The following is a 20,057-nucleotide window of genomic DNA, read 5'->3' as shown; positions in this document are numbered from 1 at the left end:
CTAGATTTGAGCAATTTGGATATATTTGTCTGATCTAGTTGTATGAGTCTGATCTAAGTATAAATTCTGTTCTACTTATATGAGACTGGTCTGGATATATGTCTGCCTGACTTTTCTTGTTATACAAGTCTGATCTAAATATATATTGTGCTCCAGATATATGAGTCTGATCTAAATTAATATTCAGTGTATGAATCTGATCTAAATTTGTATTCTGTACTAGTTAGAGTGATTTGGATATATTTATCTGATCTATTTATATTAGTCTAAATGAAGATTATATTCTGTTCTACTTAAATGAGACTGGTCTGGATACTGATGTGTCTACTGTAGTTATATTAATCTGATCTAAGTATATATTTAGTTCTAGTTATATGAATCTGATCTAAATTATATTCTGTTCTAGTTATATGACACTGATCTGGATACATGTTTCTGGTCTATTTTTATGAGTTTTATGAGTATTTGTCTGATCTAGTTATATGAGTCTGATATAAATATATATTCTGTACTAGTTATATGAGTGGTTATGGTTATGTAAGTCTGATCTGGGTTACATGTTCTGATCAAGTGAACAGAATTATATGCTCTGATCTGGTTACATACCGGGTAAGTCTGATCTGGATCCGATCTCTGTCTCCTGCAGGTTGAGATGTCTAGTGAAGCAGCTGGATAAGGGCGAGGTGAATGTCGTGGATCTCAGGAAGAACATTGAATATGCCGCCTCAGTGCTGGAAGCCGTCTACATCGATGAAACCAGGTGAGAATCAGATGTCTTGTTATCTTCTTAATAGTCTAGAATCACATCAACGTCTTCACACAATCTCTAACCCTCTGACTGCTGTTCTTCCATCCAGAGACTCCCTTTTCCAGGGTTTTTCATGCAGGCTTACTCAATTGTAATGCAGTCTATAGTCTAGCTATAAATGTTGTACTGCAAGAAACCGTGGCTTATAAGCTGGTTTCCTACAATTTCCAAGCTCCTTCCTTACTCGAGTGACTGTGATCAGACCATAACTTTGACCTGACTTTTTGACGAACATCTGAGAATTAGTTATCAACATTATCTTAGAAGAGTTTAATCACATCTGATGTATACCTAGACCTAGATCTAAAATTTGGTAACTAAACATTAAAAAAATCAGACGTACAGGATTTCAGAAGAGAGCAGAAGAGTCAATTTCAGGAGATGAGGTTTTCTCAATTCTAGCAGCAATGCAACAAATCCAAACGATCCCACAGACCAATCCTGTGAAGCATGTGGTCCGGGGTTTCTTCGGTTCTTCAATTCTTGCCTGCACTTAGTTCCAATTTTTCCTGTATGATTTACCAGAATCAGAAAAATGAAGCTTATAGACATGGTTATTCGTATATAGAGACTTTATGAAGAAAAATAAAGTTGGGAATGAGATTAGCAGAGATCTGTGGTGCCTCTGGTGATGAAGTGTTTAGAAACAGATGAAGCTAGTACAAAAAACACAACATAGACGACATGTTGCTTGCTAGCCTGAACTCAAGGTTACTCATTGCAAGCGTCTTTAGGTTCCAGACAAGCTAAGTGCTATGTGGATGTTATGTCTTATTCTTTTTCTGAATGTTTTTTAGATTTCAGAACATCTGTTCAGTCTACTTTTGGCCATACAAGGCAACTAGAGAGAGAAAAGAGAACCAGGAGCATGATGGAAAGTGTCGAGTGCACTCTCCGTTGGAGTGTTCATCCACTGTATTACCCATAATGCTGTTCTCTGAAGGTCTCACTGGAGGGGGATTGTGCCACCATAGTAATGAGGGGGTGGGTGGGTGTGTGTGCGGGTGGATGCGCTCTTGGAAGGTGTTTCATATATATCTAAAGACTAGCATGCCATCTCTCTCTCTCTCTCTCGCTCTCTCTCGCTCTCTCTCTCTCCCTCTGGATGAAAGCATTCTCATGTCTTTGATTCAGTTGGAGTTCTTTAGCTTTTATTTTGTAGAGACATTAAAAGTCAACTCTCTCTCTCTCTCTCTCTCTCTCTCTCTCACTCTCTCTCTCTGCATGTGTGTCTCTGTCTCTCCCTCTTTTCCCCATAGTCACCTCTTTTCTCTTTCTTCTTAGTCACCTCTGACTATTTCCCTCTTTCTTTTTGTGTTCTTTTTAGTACTCAGACCTTCTCTATATCGTTCTCTTTATAACTTTATTATCCTGTTCTATTTCTTCTCCTTTTTTCAAGTCTCATCTGTTGTACCTTACCCTCTATCAGTGTATTGCTCACGTATCGTTACTCATTCGCCAGAAATTTTCCTCACCCCCTTTCCTGTCCATCTCTCCTTCCTGTCTCCTCTATCCCTCTATTTTCTTCTCAATATATCCATTTCATATTAGCCATTTCCTCTTCTCTCTTCATTTCTTTCTCTGTCTCTCTATCTCATTTTCTCTCAATCTATTTTCATTTATTTTCCCTATTTTCAGCTGCCTTTCTATCCATCACTATATGTATCTTTCTACCATCCTTCTCTCCTCTTTACCTCCATTTCCTCACCTTCTCGAACCTTCCTCATTATCCTCTGCTTTTCTCTGTCACTAGATATCTCTCTACCTGCTGTGTTGTTTCTCTGTCCATCTCAGAATATTTATCATACCCCCCCCTTCCTTCTCTCTGTCTTTCTCTCACTTACTCCTTTCTGTCCTCTGTTAGTGCACCATTAAGTCAGAGGTTTTGGCCGCTATGATTAGTCGTATTTCCCTAATGATGACCACGGAGAAATGTGTGTTGCCATGGCAGCAGCTTTTCAGCTTGTTAAATGGCTGTACCTGCATGTTTGTTATGGTAACATGTCTCACATTAGCTGTTTTTGCTAAGATATCTACGTGTAAAAAAAACAGGGAGTCAGCGGTAACGGTTCCTGCGGGGCTTTACATAAAGAATGCTGCTGTTTTTCCATGATTTTTCTTTTCTTTCTTTTTTTAAAATCACATTCAATATCCATCTGTCTTTCTATTTCTCTGATGTGGGTTTGACTCACAGCCCTCCAGTCTTCTAAAATACTCATTTTCAGTCTACAATTTTACTCAGACTTCAGCCTAGCTAACAAAATGATGTCCCCAGGACATGAACATTATTGAGTTGTACTGTAGGATGTTATTTTGTAGGGTCCAGTAAACAGTATAAAGTATAAAGTATGTCATTCTGCTACTACAGTGTTGAATGTCCTCTCATTTTATGTCTTCATGGCCGAAAAAAGGTTACTAGCATGTACAGTTATTAAATCATTACGACTATGACTTAAAAATCCTCTCAGAAATCCTGTCAGGTTAGCTTATTTTAGGCAACTAGCGTTAACAGTGAAGATCATAAAGACTATGACTCCTATGAATCCTCTGAGAAATTCTGTCAAGTTATTTTCACTGGCTAGCATTAACACTGAAGATGATAAAGACTAATGATGAAAGATGAAATTCTCACAAGTAACCTTATTTTCACTAGCTAGCTAGTATTTACAGGTAAGTTTGAAAACATCATGACTGCGACTGAAAAATCCTCTCAGAAATCCTGTCCGCTGAGCTCATCTTAGCCAGCTAGCATTAACAGTGAATGTGACTATGACTATGACTATTTTAAAGACTATGACTTTAAAATCTTCTTTAAAAAACTTCTTAAAATGCTCAAGATCAAGTTCTTTTCACTAGCTAGACTTACATTAACGGGTGTAGATGATAAAGCCTATGAATATCACTTAGAAATGGAACATATTTTCACTAGCTAGCTAGTATCAACAGGTAAGATTATAAACATCCTAAATATGACTTACAGAAATCCTGTCAAACCAGCTAGCTAGCATTAATAATGAAAGAATTCCAAAGAACATGAATATGACTTAAAAATAAACATTGTTTTCACCAGCTAGCTAACGGTTACAGTGGACATTATATTGTTCATGGCTGTGACTAAAAAATCCTCCAAGAATTCCTGTCAATGTGGCTAATTCTTGGCAGCTAGCTTGTATTAACAATGGAGATTATTAAAACTATAAAAATTTAAACTATTTAAACTACAGTTTAAAAATCCTCAAGAAATCCTGTCAGGTTAGCTTAACTTTGCCAGCTAGTTAGCATCAACAGTGGAGATTATAAAGACTATGACTTTAAAATCCGGCAAAGTTTATTTTAGCCAGCTAGTTAGCTAGCAAGCACAAACAGAAAAGATAATACGATTACAAATATGATTTAAAAATCAGAAATCCTGCCATTTTAGCTAATTAACAATAAATAACAATGGACATTATGAAGACTGTAATTTTAATATAAAGTTAAAACTACTAAAGAAAAGTTAACCTACCTTAGACAGCTAGCTAGCATTAGCAGTGAAAATTATAAGGTTTATGACTTAAAAACGATCCTAGAAATTCTGCCATAGCTTATTCTAACCAGTTAATTTACATTAACAGTGAAGATTATGAAGATTATGTCATATGACTGTGATGATATTCTGTCAGAAATCCTGAGAAGTTTCAGTGTTTTAGCCAGCTCGCTAGCTGTGATGCTAACAGTTATGATGATATACAGTGGAAACTCGGCATACAATTTCAATTTGTTCTTAAGGCTAAAATTTGTATTGCGAAACGAATTTTCCCATAAGAAATAATGTAAATGCAGATGATCTATTCTAGCCGCCCAAAACTATTACCAATATTACCAATACAAAGTGTATGTAAACTGTATGGCTGCTTACAAAGAACTGACCCAAGCCAAGCATTCCATGTCAAGGCTCCTCACAGGAAGTCATGCCACCAAGCTTGGGCTAAAAATAGAACACTCCACCCGCACCACCAATCTGTCAACAAAAAAACGCCTGAAAAATCACCTAGCTTTTGAACGCATACCAGCAACGTTGGTATCGTGGGTTGACTCTTTCCAAACAGTTTTCGCTGGCTGATAAAACGTAAACGTGGACTTTGCTTGGCTTTCCATTGACGCAAACAAGTTTTAAACGTCTCCAAGACGTACACGCAATTTAGCCAGCGTTCGCTTCAGTTTGTTTGCTTGATGAAAATGTTTGGCATGCCGAAGCAAATTTCTTGCAAAATTTCAATTCTTAAGGCGAAAATTCGTCAAGGGGGGCATTCGTATGCCGAGGTTCCACTGTACTTTGAAAAATCATTTAGAAATCCTCTTAAATTATTTTACCTAACTAGTTAGCATTCAATTGTAAAGATCAGACATGTAGATGTGGATTTACGAATCCTCTGTATGTTTGAAATTCTGTTATTCTGTTATCGTTATTTTATCCAGACAGGTAGCATTAACACTCAATTCAAGACTAAAGACTTAGAAGAGTTCCTAAATACAGTACTAAAGCTTTTCAGGACTGGAAATAATCTTATAATTATACCACAGGAACTAAACTCAGAGCACTTTTCAACCTCGCACAGCATGGTAACTTATATACATAGAACAAAGCCAGTTTTTTTTTAGATGCAGAGCCTCAAGATTAAAATGAATTGTCAAGTAAATGTCAGAATGTACCAGGGACGAATGAAAGGTACTAGCCAGCAATTATTAGCATATCTCTACAGTGCTAATTGGTGGCTGTTAGCTTTCATTCATTTTCATTAGTGACATTAGCATTGTTAAATTTTCTCCTTTTTTTTTTTTAGACGCCTGCTGGATACAGAGGACGAGCTCAGCGATATCCAGGCCGACTCCGTGCCTATGGAGGTGCGTGACTGGCTGGCGTCTACCTTCACCCGGAAGATGGGCGTCGTGCGACGGAGGCCAGAGGAGAAGCCACGGTTTCGCAGCATCGTCCATGCCGTGCAGGCTGGAATCTTTGTGGAGAGGTAAATTACAGGATGTTCTGCTATTGACTATGAAGCTATGAGTATTTTGGATATATTATCAGTACAGAGTGAGAAAAAGTGTGTAAACAGTCGACTTTTCTTGGTTTCTTTCCTCTCTCTTCCTTTCCTCTTTCTCCCAAAGTTCCCTTTCTCCTTACTATCTCTCCTCCTACTTTCTATCTCCTCTCATTTCTCGCTTCTTTTATTATTGCGTTAAAATGACATCGGATTACGTTTCGGAATACTGGAATCCAAGATGTCTTGTGGTTTATAAAATTGACACTTAATTCTAAGAAATGTAGGCAGTAATAAAGTAGATTAATTATAAGGCATTGGTTTACACACAAACACACACACACACACACACACACCACAGATTCTTCATGTTACACATGCTCCATGTGTCACTGGTTAACCATCAGGAATTGGTTGAGCTGAGGTGCTTGTTGAAAACCTCAATCCTTTAAAGTGACACCAGGAACAGTTCATGGATCTAGACATAATCTGCTACAAATAGCCAAAACCATATTCATGCATATTTAACAAGGTAGAGAATTCTAGTCAAAAAACAAAAACAGTGTTTTTAACCACTGGGTCAGTATTGAATGTGTGTTAGTATAAAAAACATTTAAACATTTAAAATGTTTAGATATTTTGCATTATAGAATTAAAATTTTTTGTGTTTTAAAATATAAAATGTTTTAGATATTTTGCATTTTAAAATTTCAAAATATTTAGGTATTTTGTTTTTTAAAATGAAAAGTAATATTAAGATATTGTGTTTTTTTTAAATGTTACATTTTTAGATATTTTTTATTTTAAAATATAATTTTTTTAGATATTTTGCATTTTACAATTTCATATTTTTAGATATTTTGTGTTTAAAATTAAAAATATTTAGATATGGTATGGTTTAAACTGTTAAAGGTTCAGATATTTTTGCTTTTAAAATATAACATTTTTACATTTTCAAATTTTACATTTTTAGATATTTTTTTTTAGATAATATCTGTAATATCTGTAACTCACGTATTGTTTAATAATACATAATAAGTGTTAAATTTTAACAATTAAAATCAATTAATTATTAATAATTATTTGAATTATTTATTTCCATTATAATAGATATGTTTCATTATTAATTTTCATGAATTGTAATGAAAGTTTTTGTTTTGTTGTTTACTTAATTACTTATGTATTTCTTAGTTTGTTACTTAGGAAGATAGTTAGATACCTACTCACTTATTTATTAAATAAGTAAATTAAATAAATAAATAAATAAATAGAGATCTTTTGGATATCACTAAAATGTTCCCATGTGGTTGAAATTGTGACATTTACATTCTGGAGGCTATTGGAGGACACACACACACACACACACACAGACGCATGCACACATACACATACACGCGCACACACACACACAAACACACACATTCACATAATGATGTCTTTGTGGTGTCTGAATTGCTTTTGATGATTGTATCATTTCTTTGTTGTAGCACTGGTGCTCTCTCTCTCTCTCTCTCTCTCTCTCTCTCTCTCACACACACACACACACACACACACCAACACACACACACACAAACACCTGTGCCATTGACAGTTTCTTAGCTGTACTGACAGACAAAAAGCATTTGTTCTGCTTCATTCATTCCAGAAACACAAAATTAGTCTGTTAAGGCCTTTGTTTCTCTCTCTCTCTCTCTCTCTCTCTCTCTCTCTCCCTCCATCCCTATTCTCCCTATTCTTTCTCTACTTTATTCTCGCTTTCCCTGTCGTTCTTTCTGTCTATCCTCCTTTATCATCTATTTTATATAAATATTTCTACATTCATTGCTTTAAGTTCCTTCTTATCTTTCTTTCTGTTCATCTCCGTTCATCTTCTTTCAGTGTCTCTCTCTCTCTTCTCTATGTATCTTTATATATATATATATATATATATATATATATATATATATATACACACACTGTAAACCCCCATCTCTTCTCCTTTTCTTTCTCGCAATCTTTTTTCTTTCTCAGTCCATTCTTTGTTCCACTTGTTCTGTCCAGTTCTCTTCTCTTCTCATCTTTCTTTTTCTCTATCCCTCTTTCCCAGTATCTGACTTTGCTTAACTCTTTATCTATCTCTTACTTTATAAATTTCTCATTTTTCTTGCCTTCCACCTTACTTTCTGTTCATCACTATGAATATCTATCTTTCATTCTCTCCTCTTTCACTCCATCTCTTTTTCTTTTATCCCTTTTATTTTTATTCTCTCTCTCTCTCTCTCTCTCTCTCTCTCTCTCTCTCTCATTGTCAGGAATGCTATCTCTTGCCAATTTTTAACATTTCCATGGAAACTGTTGCGGAATCTCTCTCTCTCTCTCTCTCACACACACACACACACACACCTGATTCATCACCACCATCACCAGAATTATGCTAGCATTATGTATCCAAATGTTCTACTCAGAGGAAATGAAGCAATGTTTTGGTTTTATTATTTTTCTTTATCATCCATGGAGGAAAATTGTTGCATGCCCTTTTCCTGACTCTTATACTAGAGAAATGATAGAATTCTATCGTAAGGTGTTTTTCTAATAAAAATAAACATCAGTGCCTTAATCACAAGGGAGTAAAGACATCAAACCTTCCTCTAACGGCGCTGGAAGAAAAGCCATTGAGAGGAACAAAGACTCAGCGGGGAATGTCCATGTCCTGTAATGTTGGATGGTTTAATAATTCTGGTTTATAATCTTGGAATAATTATGCTAATGGTTAGCAATAAGGACCTCCATGTACCACACTCTAAGGAAAAGAAACTTCTTCAAGCGAGCTCAGCAGGGAATGCCCATCTTTTTATGTTAGATAGACTAATCATTTTGGTTTCTATCAAATGATGTGAATGGCTAGCAATCTACTAAGCTTTTTTATAAAATATCTTTTTCAATGGTTCTTCAATATGTCCTATATTGGATAATTATGGGTTATTAGCCTCCACAAACAGGGTCTGTTTAGCTTTTCTGACAGGGAAACCCAGTTTTATGGTTGTGCCGCCACCTCAGAGCTCCAGGGTCTGGTGGAATTTGGAGATTTGGTTCTTTGCTTGTGAAGCAGGTCATGATCTTCAGCTTTCTCTGATCTAGATTGCCCCTAGAGCGTATGTGTGCATGGAAGTCGCTCACTGCTGCTGAGGCTCAGAGGCTGGTTCCACATGGACATGGGATTGCTGTGGATGATACCATTTAGAAACCATGGAATTGACTTTAGACTGTAATTACCATGAGCGTTCAAGTGTCCATGATTGATCATTTGATAGCTCCAACAGATAGAACTGTAATGAATTCAGAAATGATGTCGATGCTCATCTTTATTAGTTGCTCGAAAGCTCCTGGTTAAAACAATTACACCTGACTATATTACAGTACAGCGTACAGTTATGGGGTCACTCTAGGTCAACAATTAAGCTTTTTAGTTTATCCCTTTTGAGACAAAGGTAGAGGGTACCGATGATGGATGTAGTAGCAGAATCGGAGTGTTAAGATCTGAATGAAGCAGCAGTTTAGTATGGGAGTTAAAATTTGCATTATTAGGAGTTTAGAATGGAAGCATTAGGATCATTTTAGGTGACCAAAGACGGTGTGTTTGAATTTGTATGCAGTATTTTTGGTGCTTTTCCCAAATGCACAGTATTCTTTGTGCTCTTTGTTATGCACACTCGCTCCTTGACCTTTAAAAAGTTTGGAAGCCTGCTGATTCAGACTGCATCTCTGTGACGCTGCTGCTCCAGGACAAGCTAAAAGAAGTGTGCTCTCCCAGTTTATGATCACAGATGATTTGAAAAACTGCTGCAGCTTGCTCAAGACCACAGTGATGGACATGGCCTCATCATCATGCTTCACTACCTCTTTTATATACATCCATATATCATTTCCATCTCTCTCTCTCTTTCCCTCTCTCACTCTATATATTTTCTTTCTTTTTTTTTTAATCTATTCTGTTTCTTCAACACTTTTGTTTCAGTTTCCAGAAACATTTAAGAAAGGACAGGCTGATCTCTGCTCTCAAATTCACATCTGAAAGAAACATATGCGGAAAACATTTTGGTGTAAACCCTAAAAGGTGCAAAAGACATGGAGACACCATGAAGAGATTGTTTTTTTTATTATTATTTAATTTACTAAATATATTATATCGCATGTTAGTTCAGTGTAAATCAAGATCATGGAATCATAACAGTTTATTTATGCAGTGTTCAGTTTTCTGAATTATTAACAAAGAAAAAAGAAAGAAAGAAAACTATGGGAAAATATTGACTTACTAATGTTTTACTTTTGTTGACTTTTATTTCATTTGTTTTATAGCTTGAAATATACACACAGCATATAGCCTGAAATATAAATATATCCGTGCACCTACCTCCTTTTTTTTTTATAAGCTTATTCAGTTATTCAGTTTTCTGAAAAATCTGAGGAAGACGCAGGCTGGTGGTTTTGCTTGAATCCACTTCCATTTGCTCTTCTTGACCACTCGAGTGGAAAATAAATGAGAAAACTGCCCGACTTCTTTCCTTCTTTATTTGCTTTCTCCTATGACACTGAATCGAAAGGCAGTTTGTCTGTTTTGTGAAATGGTTTTGTTCAAGGTTAATGCTCGGTATGAAAGGGAAATATTGACTTGCCGCTGTTTAAGGTGGGGCTTCCGTTTATGAATATCAATCAAAATTATTTCACATCATTTATCTTGTATTCTAATGTAAGACAAATGCTAGATGGAAACACATTAGACTATTATTTTCCGTGGGCTGCCAAAAAGATGAAGGAAAAGAGTTACTAAAAACAAGGAAATACTGTTTATGGGCAAGGTATACATTTATTTCTCAATAAATCAGTGTTTTTTTTTCTTTTGTTGTTTGTTTTCTTTTTTTTTTTAATACTGTACATCAGGAGTGGGATCCTATAAATAAATAAATAAATAAATGAGCAAATTAACTAATAAATAAATAAGCTAATAAATGAATAAATAAGCTAACAAAATAATAAATAAATGAGCAAATAAATAAGTTAATAAATAAATAAATAAATAAATAAATAAATAAATAAGCTAACAAAATAATAAATAAATGAGCAAATAAACTAACCAATAACTAAATAAATATATAAATAAATAAGCTAACAAATAAATAAATGAGCAAATAAACTAACTAACTAACTAACTAATAAATAAATCAAAATCTCTTCCAGTTTAGGTCATGGCCTATTTACATCTGAATATAGATCAATTTAAATGTATTCCTTTGGCAGAAGCAAAGCGATCATACAAGATTTTTAATTGAGTGCTAGAGGAGCAAAGTGCACAGAGGTGGAGGTGTAAGAGCTAGATTTTATTTTTAGACACAGGCAGTGTCATTGCATTACACTCCTAATATATGAACATGTTACATACACGAGCGATCTTCACTCAATCTGTATATATTAGCATATGAAGGTGTCAGTACAACACAATTCTGTCTCATAGTGTAACCTTTGTCTGTGCCGTACTTGTCATTATTTGTTATAAGATGCTGTGGCTAATACTCTGTGTGTGTGTGTGTGTGTGTGTATTGAACAGGATGTACAGGAGGACGTCGAACATGGCCGGTCTGACATATCCTCCATCTGTGATCCTCGCTCTTAAGGTATTCAGAGCATCTAATTTTCCCGAAGTTTAATGAGATGAAACGTCCATATTGTTGCGTGTTTCTGCCTTACGTTATAGTAGAATAAATGAATAAATGCATGGAGTGATAATAGTACAATAAATTGGTAAAGTCAGTCAGAGAATCTGCTTAAAACTTAAAAAGGACCAAATAATAATAATAATAATAATAATAATAATATCATCATGCCAAAGACAGAAGTGGACGAGTGAGAAATCATCCACAGCTGCCAAAAAGTCCTGGTTGTCCTTCATATATAATTAGCTACCTAGCTAAGCCACTGTCATGTTTGATTAGATTTAGATTAACACAGCTGTAGGTTGTGGAAATAATTCCCTCGAGGTGTCAAACCTTGACTTGTGGGGTGCGGTGGTGTTATTACTCCATGCAGCAGTTATGAGCTGTTACGTTTTGGACACTCCAGACTCCTGTAGAGATCTTTAGGAAATAATTTTTGCTAAAAGGTAGAATGCCGTCGTCTGAAAACGTGGTTGTTGAGTCAGTCTGTGAGAAGGTCATATTTGACGTGTTCCTGTATTATGTAGTACCTAATAATATTATAGTTATATTTTGTGAGAGCACCAAAAATTATGATGAATTCTGGCATTTGGCTGACACCCTCATCCAGAGCCACTTACAATTTATCTCATCTTATACAACTGAGGGTTAAGAGCCCAGCAGTGGCAGCTTGGTGGACCTGGGATTCAAACTCACAACCTAATATTATCATTATTTCATCAGAAGTTCAACACCTTAACAACTAAGCTACTGCGTCCCCATTCCTGTGTCATTATTCTGAGTAAAATAAATGAATAAATCGTATATTATTTTACATTAAACTGTCTGAAAACCTAATGTATTGAGGACAAGAAAACTAAAAGCCACTAATAGGAACCAGTGAACTAAAACAGGAAGTCTTGTACAATGACTTGTACGTGTAATCGTGTGTAATTGTATTCCAAAATGCTAACAAACACCAAATAAGTTCAATTATTGACGGTTCCTGGTTATGGTTAATGGATTTACCACAGTTACATATGTACCACAGTTACTTCAAATGAAGATTTACATTATTTCAGTGTCGATGTTTTGTTGGTTCGTTGGGCTCAAACATACTGCAATAACAAACAGAAATATAAAGCAATCTATAGATTGTACATGTTAAATAGAGTGCAGTGTCCGTATGTAAGTACATTATTTAAGGCAAGAAATACTCTAAATATCAACTTACTATTGTGGTTCAGTCCTGTGATGGACTGGTGACCTGTACCCCTGCCTTTCGCCAAATGTGTGCTAGGCTCCAGCAGATCCCCATGACCCTAATTAGGAATAAAGCAGGTATAGAAAATGGATGGATGGATGTTGTGGTTCAAGTGGCTCTGGGTTGTTGATCGGAGAATCGCAATTCAAGCCTCAGCACCACCAAGCTCCACTTTTGGGCCACTGAGCAAGGCCCATAACACTCTCTCTGCTCCAGAGGTGCTGTATCATAGCTGGCCCTGTGCTCTGACCCCAACTTCCTCAGCTGGGATACGTGAAGAAAAGAATGCTGTGTGGTGATAATAAAGGCTTCTTCTTTTTTGTTCAAAAAAGTCCTAAACATTCTTTGCTTCTCCAGAATCTTCTGCACATTTAATTCCATCCATCCATTGTCTATACCCGCTTTATTCCTCATTAGGGTCACGGGGGTCTGCTGGAGCCTATCCCAGCACACATTGGGCGAAAGACAGGGGTACACCCTGGACAGGTCACCAGTCTATCGCAGTCATTTAACACTGAGGGCAACTGAGGGACTCGTACACACTATTACATAAATCTGCAAACATTCATTGATGCTCAAGAGGAAAACAAGATAGGTTAAGATTTGAACAGGATGATCGGGGTAAATTTGTTTAAAGAATTTATTCTCGCTATATTAGATATAAGATATACATTTTCCCAGATGAAAAAATAATCATTTTGTTGTGTTCACGTGAATCATTGAATGTCTTTGACATGTCACACTTTACAGTCGTGGTTAATATAAAGCTCATATGACAGGGATTTAGGAATTTCTATATATTTATAGAAAAGTTCCAAGACAACACGAACTGATTGTTTTATTCCACACAAATGTTTGTGTCTTCAAGGTAAATGGTGATATCAAACCTATTTCTATGCTCTGAGATGCCCCAAGTGCTTGTTCATAAGCATCTAAAATTTGATCTTCAACAAAATCTGATCTTCAATAAAATTCTGTGTAAGGTTATCCAACAGAGTGAAAAACACACGTCTCAGACTGAAAGCCAACCGAGTCCTGACTCATTTTATATCAGACTCCATCATTGGAGCCAGAACATCATTCATTTGTTTGTACTGATTGAAAATGTTGCTCTGTACCAGCATACTGGTAAAAAAGGGGTTAAAAACAAAAACCCCCAACACACTCGTACAAGCAGCACATCCTTCTCCTGATTCTCAGCGGTGGTCCTGTGGTTCTTTTCTTTTTTTTCAAATTTATTACTAAATACAGAGTAGGTGTTTTTAATAAACTGGGAATTTGACACTATAGTGGAACGATAACAAACCCTTCGGTCCAAATCCCAAACAATTACACGTATTTAGTGGGGGAAAAAAAAAAGTCTATTAGAGGTTTCTCATCACAGTTCACTCGCTTTTAAATACACAGTTTATTAAATGAGCAGGAAAACGAGGTGTTTGATAAATCGGATATTTGGAAAAATTTCCTTTAAAGGTAGCAGTGGAAAAAGTCTGCAGGAGGAGTAATGAATCAAGCGAGCGACACTTGATAATACTAGAAAATGGCACTGTATTATGTAAGAGATTAAACATTCGAGGTGAACGACGGAAAGAAAAGCACCATGACGTGACGTGAAGTTCTTTCTGTCCTGTTATCACCTCATTTCAGCTGTTCTCCAATTACAGCATGGCCTTACTTGATGTTTTGCTTTTTTTATTACTGAACGATTGGAAGTGAAGAAACGTTCTGTCATTTTATTGAGCTACATGTCTACACACTCTCCCCCACTCACACTCACACACACACACACACACAGGCTTCTGTTATACATTAGTTGCTATGGCTACGTCACTGAAAGCTTTATCTCACTCTTTGGTTGTTGGTTTCAGTTGAACCATTTCACTTTAGCCCGGAGATCAGTTCGTTCTGTGGAATTAAGAGTCTTCGGTTAATTTCTGCATCAGTCTGTTTTAGTTTAGCGACAAAAGTCGATAACAAAATATAAATGATGTTTGTAATTGTTGTCATGGTTACACTGAAACATACTATGAGAACCAAATACTTTTATTACAGATACTTTTAATGAAGATTCATTTTTTTGAGCAGATCAACATTCGTCAACAAGTGTAATGATGAACTCAGGTGGATCTAATGTTGTTCAGTATCTTTAAACAACTGGCTAAACAAAAGACAGAACGAATAAGTAAATACGTTATAATGCCAAAAGTTTTGGGACATCTGCCTTTACTTACACATGAATGTAATATGGAGTCGTCCCACCCTTTGCAGCTATAACAGCTCCAACTGTTCTGGGAAGGCTTTCCACAAGGTTTAGGAGTGTGTTCATGGGAATTTTTGACCATTCCTCTAGATGAGAAGGTCTGGCTCGCAGTCTCTGCTCTAATTCATGCGGAAGGTGTTCTATCAGGTTGAGGTCAGGACTCTGTGCAGTTCCTCCACACCAAACTCATCATCCATGTCTTTATGGACCTTGCTTTGGTCCCTGGTCCCTCAGTTTAAAAAAAATAAAAAATCATGTCTCTCATAAATGCTGCAATTTGCAGCGTATGGTCTATAGTCTATTGTATTACTGCGTAAACATAACCCTTAAAACTGAAGAATGCATGTGAAATCATGTCCTTCGATAGTTATACCACTAAACAACAGTTGTCACGGTAACCAGAAATGACCAGAATGGAAAAGTCCAAACTATGGATGTAAAATACGCCAGCTGCAATGAGGCTACACTGTAGGTGTCTTATACATGACAAACAGGTAGTTTATCAGGCTATGATAAAAGTTAGAAAACGTCATTAAAATTAAAAATAAAACAGAGGTGCTTTTAAACAATGCTAAACTTCACCTGATATCACCTGGCAGATATCGCTTGTCCATCCCACACGGCTATTATCAGCATACTGTGGTAACTCTATAGGTCAGTCTGAGTGGAATAACAGCTGGGAGTCTCAGACAGAGGTCTGTCAATCAAGCGATGTCATTCAAATATCAGGCCACGCCCATTTAGCCCACTCTGTTTGATCTGATCAGTGAATTCATCAGTTTGTATAAATTACACCATTTTTTGTACTAGAAACAATTTTCATATATTACATTACTAACTCAACCGTGATGTAATGTAGCGCTGTACATAAAATGTATAAACGGATAAACGTGTGTGTAAACGAGTTGTGTCGTGTTTGCAGGACGTGGATAAATGGTCGTTTGATGTCTTCACGCTTCACGAGGCGAGCAGCGAACACGCGCTGAAGTTCCTGGTGTATGAGCTGCTCACTAGATACGACCTGATCAACCGCTTCAGGGTGTGTGAGATTCTCATTACACACACACACGTCACCAAAAAATAAAAATAACTGTTGCACTTGGACATACTCATGCTGGGAAATCCAAGTTTAGGCTTTGGCTCTGCAGAGAGAAAACTCCTACACAGACATTATATGCACACAGTCTTACTGCTCACTTTTGGATTTCCTTTTTTTTTTTTTCTCTCTCTCTCTCTCTCCCCTGCATTTTCATCCACATTTGTGTATCTTATTATTCTTCAAGTGTTAGAGTTACTATTGATATTATTAAGTTGGCTGAAACGGGGGTGCATGCTGGCATCACATCATCGGGGTTGGAGGGTTAATTTCCACCCAGCATGCATGTCCTCCCTACCCCCCCCCCCCATGTTCTTTTCCTACACATGAGAAGTACAGATCTGAGGTTATATTTGTGTACTGTATGTGTAAACCTTTTGTGCAACCACACCCCTTGGTAGAAATCAAAAGAAAGTGTGAGACGCAACACTGCGGCAGTATTTTTAATCACTTCCATTTCTCCACTGCCTACTGCAGAACAGTTAATGTCAGTATTCTGGGCTTTACTCGTTTAAACACAACTCCTTAATTGCATTTTGTATAACTCTCTCGCTCTCTGGACAGTTACACAAAGAACATTTCACGATATTAAAAGACAAAAGAAGTTTTTTTGGGTAGATATAAACAAGAGTTTCAGAGTACATGGGAGTGAGTAGCCATAAAAGAAAACATAAAAAATCCTGAAATTGACCATATAAATAAATAAATAAATAAACAAATAAATGAATGAATTAATAAATATGCAAGTTCAGGCTATAATTAACCCAGTTTCTAATTCCTCAGAAAATGTAACTACATGATAATTGAGAATTAACTGAGAAAAAACATCCTGTACTATTATGAGTACATAATAAAACTACTAAGAGAAGGAGGAATGAATGAATAATTAATAAACACGGGTGGCTTCATCTACTCACAGCGTGAGGAAATAGTGCCAGTGAACGCCTCAGTGCAGTGTACTCAAATGTTCCTGTTTAAATGTGAGGAGAGCTGACATTAAACTCTGAGAAAATGACAATTCGGTGGCCGGCGATTGAATAAAGCCGTATATGCTTATTAATTATTCATCACTTTTTCAACTCATCTCTAGAAAAATATCGCTAACCTTTGGGATCATATGACTCAGGGTACATAAGGCACTGGGAACATGGTGGCTAAGGAACATTGGACATCTGGGAATATAGCCTTGTGTCTCAAATTACAATAAGGGAACATAGAGGGTCTGTGGGAATATAAAAGTGTAATGTAGACCTCTGGAAATGTAAATTTTATATACTAAGGAAAAATGTTTAAGTTCATGTTTCCTATATATTTTGTATGTAGTTGTATATATGAATATGGATGAATATGGATCAGTGGCAGAACATTATGAGTAATTTTCCGATATGTAATGTGCAAAAATCTGCCTGAGGTATTGGGTGTTGTCTAGAAAAAGTCCGCAAAAGTCCAAGCTCTACTCCTGTGTGTTTTCTTATTGAATATTTATCAGAGAATCCTGCATCAGATATGACATGATTGGCATTATGAGAAAAGCCAAAATATATAGGAGTGTTGGGTGAAGAGCGTCTAAAACGCTTTTTTTTTTTGGAATTTGTCACATCATTAAGTGGCTATTTCATAATAGACAGTGCTAATGTAATATCTTGGAGATAACGTTTTAAGCTTATAGCTTTGGAAGATGAGGATTTCATGTTATAATGTCTCGTGTTTGTCATGTTCAACTCCTACTTCATGCAGATACCCGTGTCTTCTCTGGTGGCATTTGTGGAGGCTTTGGAGGTGGGCTACAGCAAGCACAAAAATCCGTACCACAATCTGATTCATGCTGCTGATGTCACCCAGACCGCACACTATCTGATGCTCCACACTGGCATTATGGTGAGTGGGAGAAGAAGTTTCCTTTCAGACCAGCCATGGCCAGGTTTGGTTTTGGAATGATTTATTTCATCCAGGAGGTTCCGCCAATGCTTTAGACACTTTAGAGTGACTCTTTTCTCCTTTGACTTGTCTTAGCACTGGCTCACCGAACTGGAAATATTGGCCATGGTGTTTGCTGCTGCTATCCATGACTTCGAACACACTGGGACAACCAACAACTTCCACATCCAGACCAGGTAGGCATGCCAGGTAGCCAATTAATTGGCATAGCAGCTAACACATTTACCTTACACCTATGGGGTTGGGGGTTTGAGTCCTGTATCTACCCCGTGTGCAGAACTTTATGTTCTCATGCATGATTTGGGGGTTTCCTCTGGTTACTTGGACTCCAACAGACCAAAGACATGTGTGTGAGTGTGTGTGATTGTGTCCTTAATGGATTGGCACCCTGTCCAGGATGTAAGATGCAGTACAGAGGATGGATGGTTGGATGGATGGATGGACAGATGGACGCATGGAAGGATAAAAGGATGGATGGATGGATGGATGAATGAATGGAAGGATGGATGGATGGATGCATGAAAGGATGAAGGGATGGATGGTTGGATGGGCAGATGGACGCATGAAAGGATGAAGGGATGGATGGTTGGATGGGCAGATGGACGCATGAAAGGATGAAGGGATGGATGGATGGATGGATGGATGGAAGGATGGATGGACAGGCGGATGGATGGACAGACAGATGGATGGAAGGAAGGATGGTTGGATGGACAGATGGGAGGATGGATGGATGGATGGATGGAAGGACGGACGGACGGACGGATGGACAGATGGTCGGATCTTTCCAAACACTGGAAATTGTATCAGTGGCTCATGGGAAATAGTAGATCAGAGGCTTTGACAGGTTGTCAGTTCAATTCCCAGTATCATCAACCTGCTTAAAGTAAGATCCGCTATATGGGAGTTTAAAATTAGAGTATAAGAACACATAAGTAATAAAAAGAAAAGGAGTTTTAAAGTGATGGATAATGGCAGTTGATCTCCTCTCTGAATGCGTCAGTGTCTCTATTGAACTCTCTGCTAATATTGTTGCTGTTTTGTTGCGTTCCCTGCCAGACGACCTTCGTCTCGCGCAGACTCATAAACCTCAAAGACCCGAGCGTTTGCCAGGAGACAGATTTCATGCTTTAACTCGTCATCTCCTGCTGTCATCCTGAACGTTTCAAAAAGCAAAACAATGATCTTTGCTTTCGTGTTGGAAACAAAACACAGTGTTTTTTAAACAGTGTATAAATCTGTACATTTTTCCATCACTGATAAATAAGAGATGTCAAATACGGGGGATGATTCCTGGATTTTGAAGTTTTTACTTTGGAGATCAGTTTCTCTTTAACCTCTCCCTCATTTTCTCCTGATGTCCATATCGCTTTTTACTATTCCTACTTTCCTATTCCCGAAGGGAACAAAACCTATCATAGTTCAACAAAAGCTATCAGGAGGTGTGAGGAGGTGCTGTATTCAGAAAGATTGAAAACAGTGTCCTTATTCTTTCTTTCTTTCTTTCTTTCTTTCTTTCTTTCTTTCTTTCTTTCTTTCTTTCTTTCTTTCTTTCTTTCACTCTCTCTAACACTTTCTTTCTTTCTTTCTTTCTTTCTTTCTTTCTTGCTTTCTTTCTTTCTAACACTTTCACTTTCTTTCTTTCTTTCTTTCTTTCTTTCTTTCTTTCTTTCTTTCTTTCTTTCTTTCTTTCTTTCTTTCTTTCTTTCTTTCTTTCTTTCTTTCTTTCTTTCTTTCTTTCTTTCTTTCACTCTCTAACACTTTCACTTTCTTTCACTCTCTCTAACACTTTCTTTTTTCTGTCTTTCTTTCTTTCTTTCTTTCTTTCTTTCTTTCTTTCTTTCTTTCTTTATTTCTTTCTTTCTTTACTTAACACTCGTCTCCTTCTTTCTTTCTTTCTTTCTTTCTTTCTTTCTTTCTTTCTTTCTTTCTAACACTTTCACTTTCTTTCTTTCTTTCACTCTCTAACACTTTCACTTTCTTTCTTTCACTCTCTCAAACACTTTC

General features: G+C 36.8%; 1 protein-coding gene across 2 annotated transcripts in view; it reads left to right on the top strand.

Moving 5' to 3' along the window:
• pde1a (phosphodiesterase 1A, calmodulin-dependent) overlaps positions 1 to 20,057 on the top strand; it is an 86,611-nt gene that overhangs the window by 57,652 nt on the left and 8,902 nt on the right. For both annotated transcript variants that reach the window (XM_058393528.1, XM_058393529.1), the window contains 6 exons: positions 647 to 760; positions 5,632 to 5,814; positions 11,411 to 11,477; positions 15,942 to 16,058; positions 17,853 to 17,993; positions 18,129 to 18,229. In XM_058393528.1, coding sequence (XP_058249511.1) covers positions 647 to 760; positions 5,632 to 5,814; positions 11,411 to 11,477; positions 15,942 to 16,058; positions 17,853 to 17,993; positions 18,129 to 18,229 — 723 coding nt within the window. The remainder of the gene's footprint in view (positions 1 to 646; positions 761 to 5,631; positions 5,815 to 11,410; positions 11,478 to 15,941; positions 16,059 to 17,852; positions 17,994 to 18,128; positions 18,230 to 20,057) is intronic.

The sequence above is a fragment of the Hemibagrus wyckioides genome, linkage group LG06 (assembly GCF_019097595.1).
Source record: "Hemibagrus wyckioides isolate EC202008001 linkage group LG06, SWU_Hwy_1.0, whole genome shotgun sequence".
NCBI classification, from domain to species: Eukaryota; Metazoa; Chordata; class Actinopteri; order Siluriformes; family Bagridae; genus Hemibagrus; species Hemibagrus wyckioides.
The sequence above is the reverse complement of the archived record's forward strand: the minus strand, read 5'-3'. Positions and strand labels throughout refer to the sequence as shown.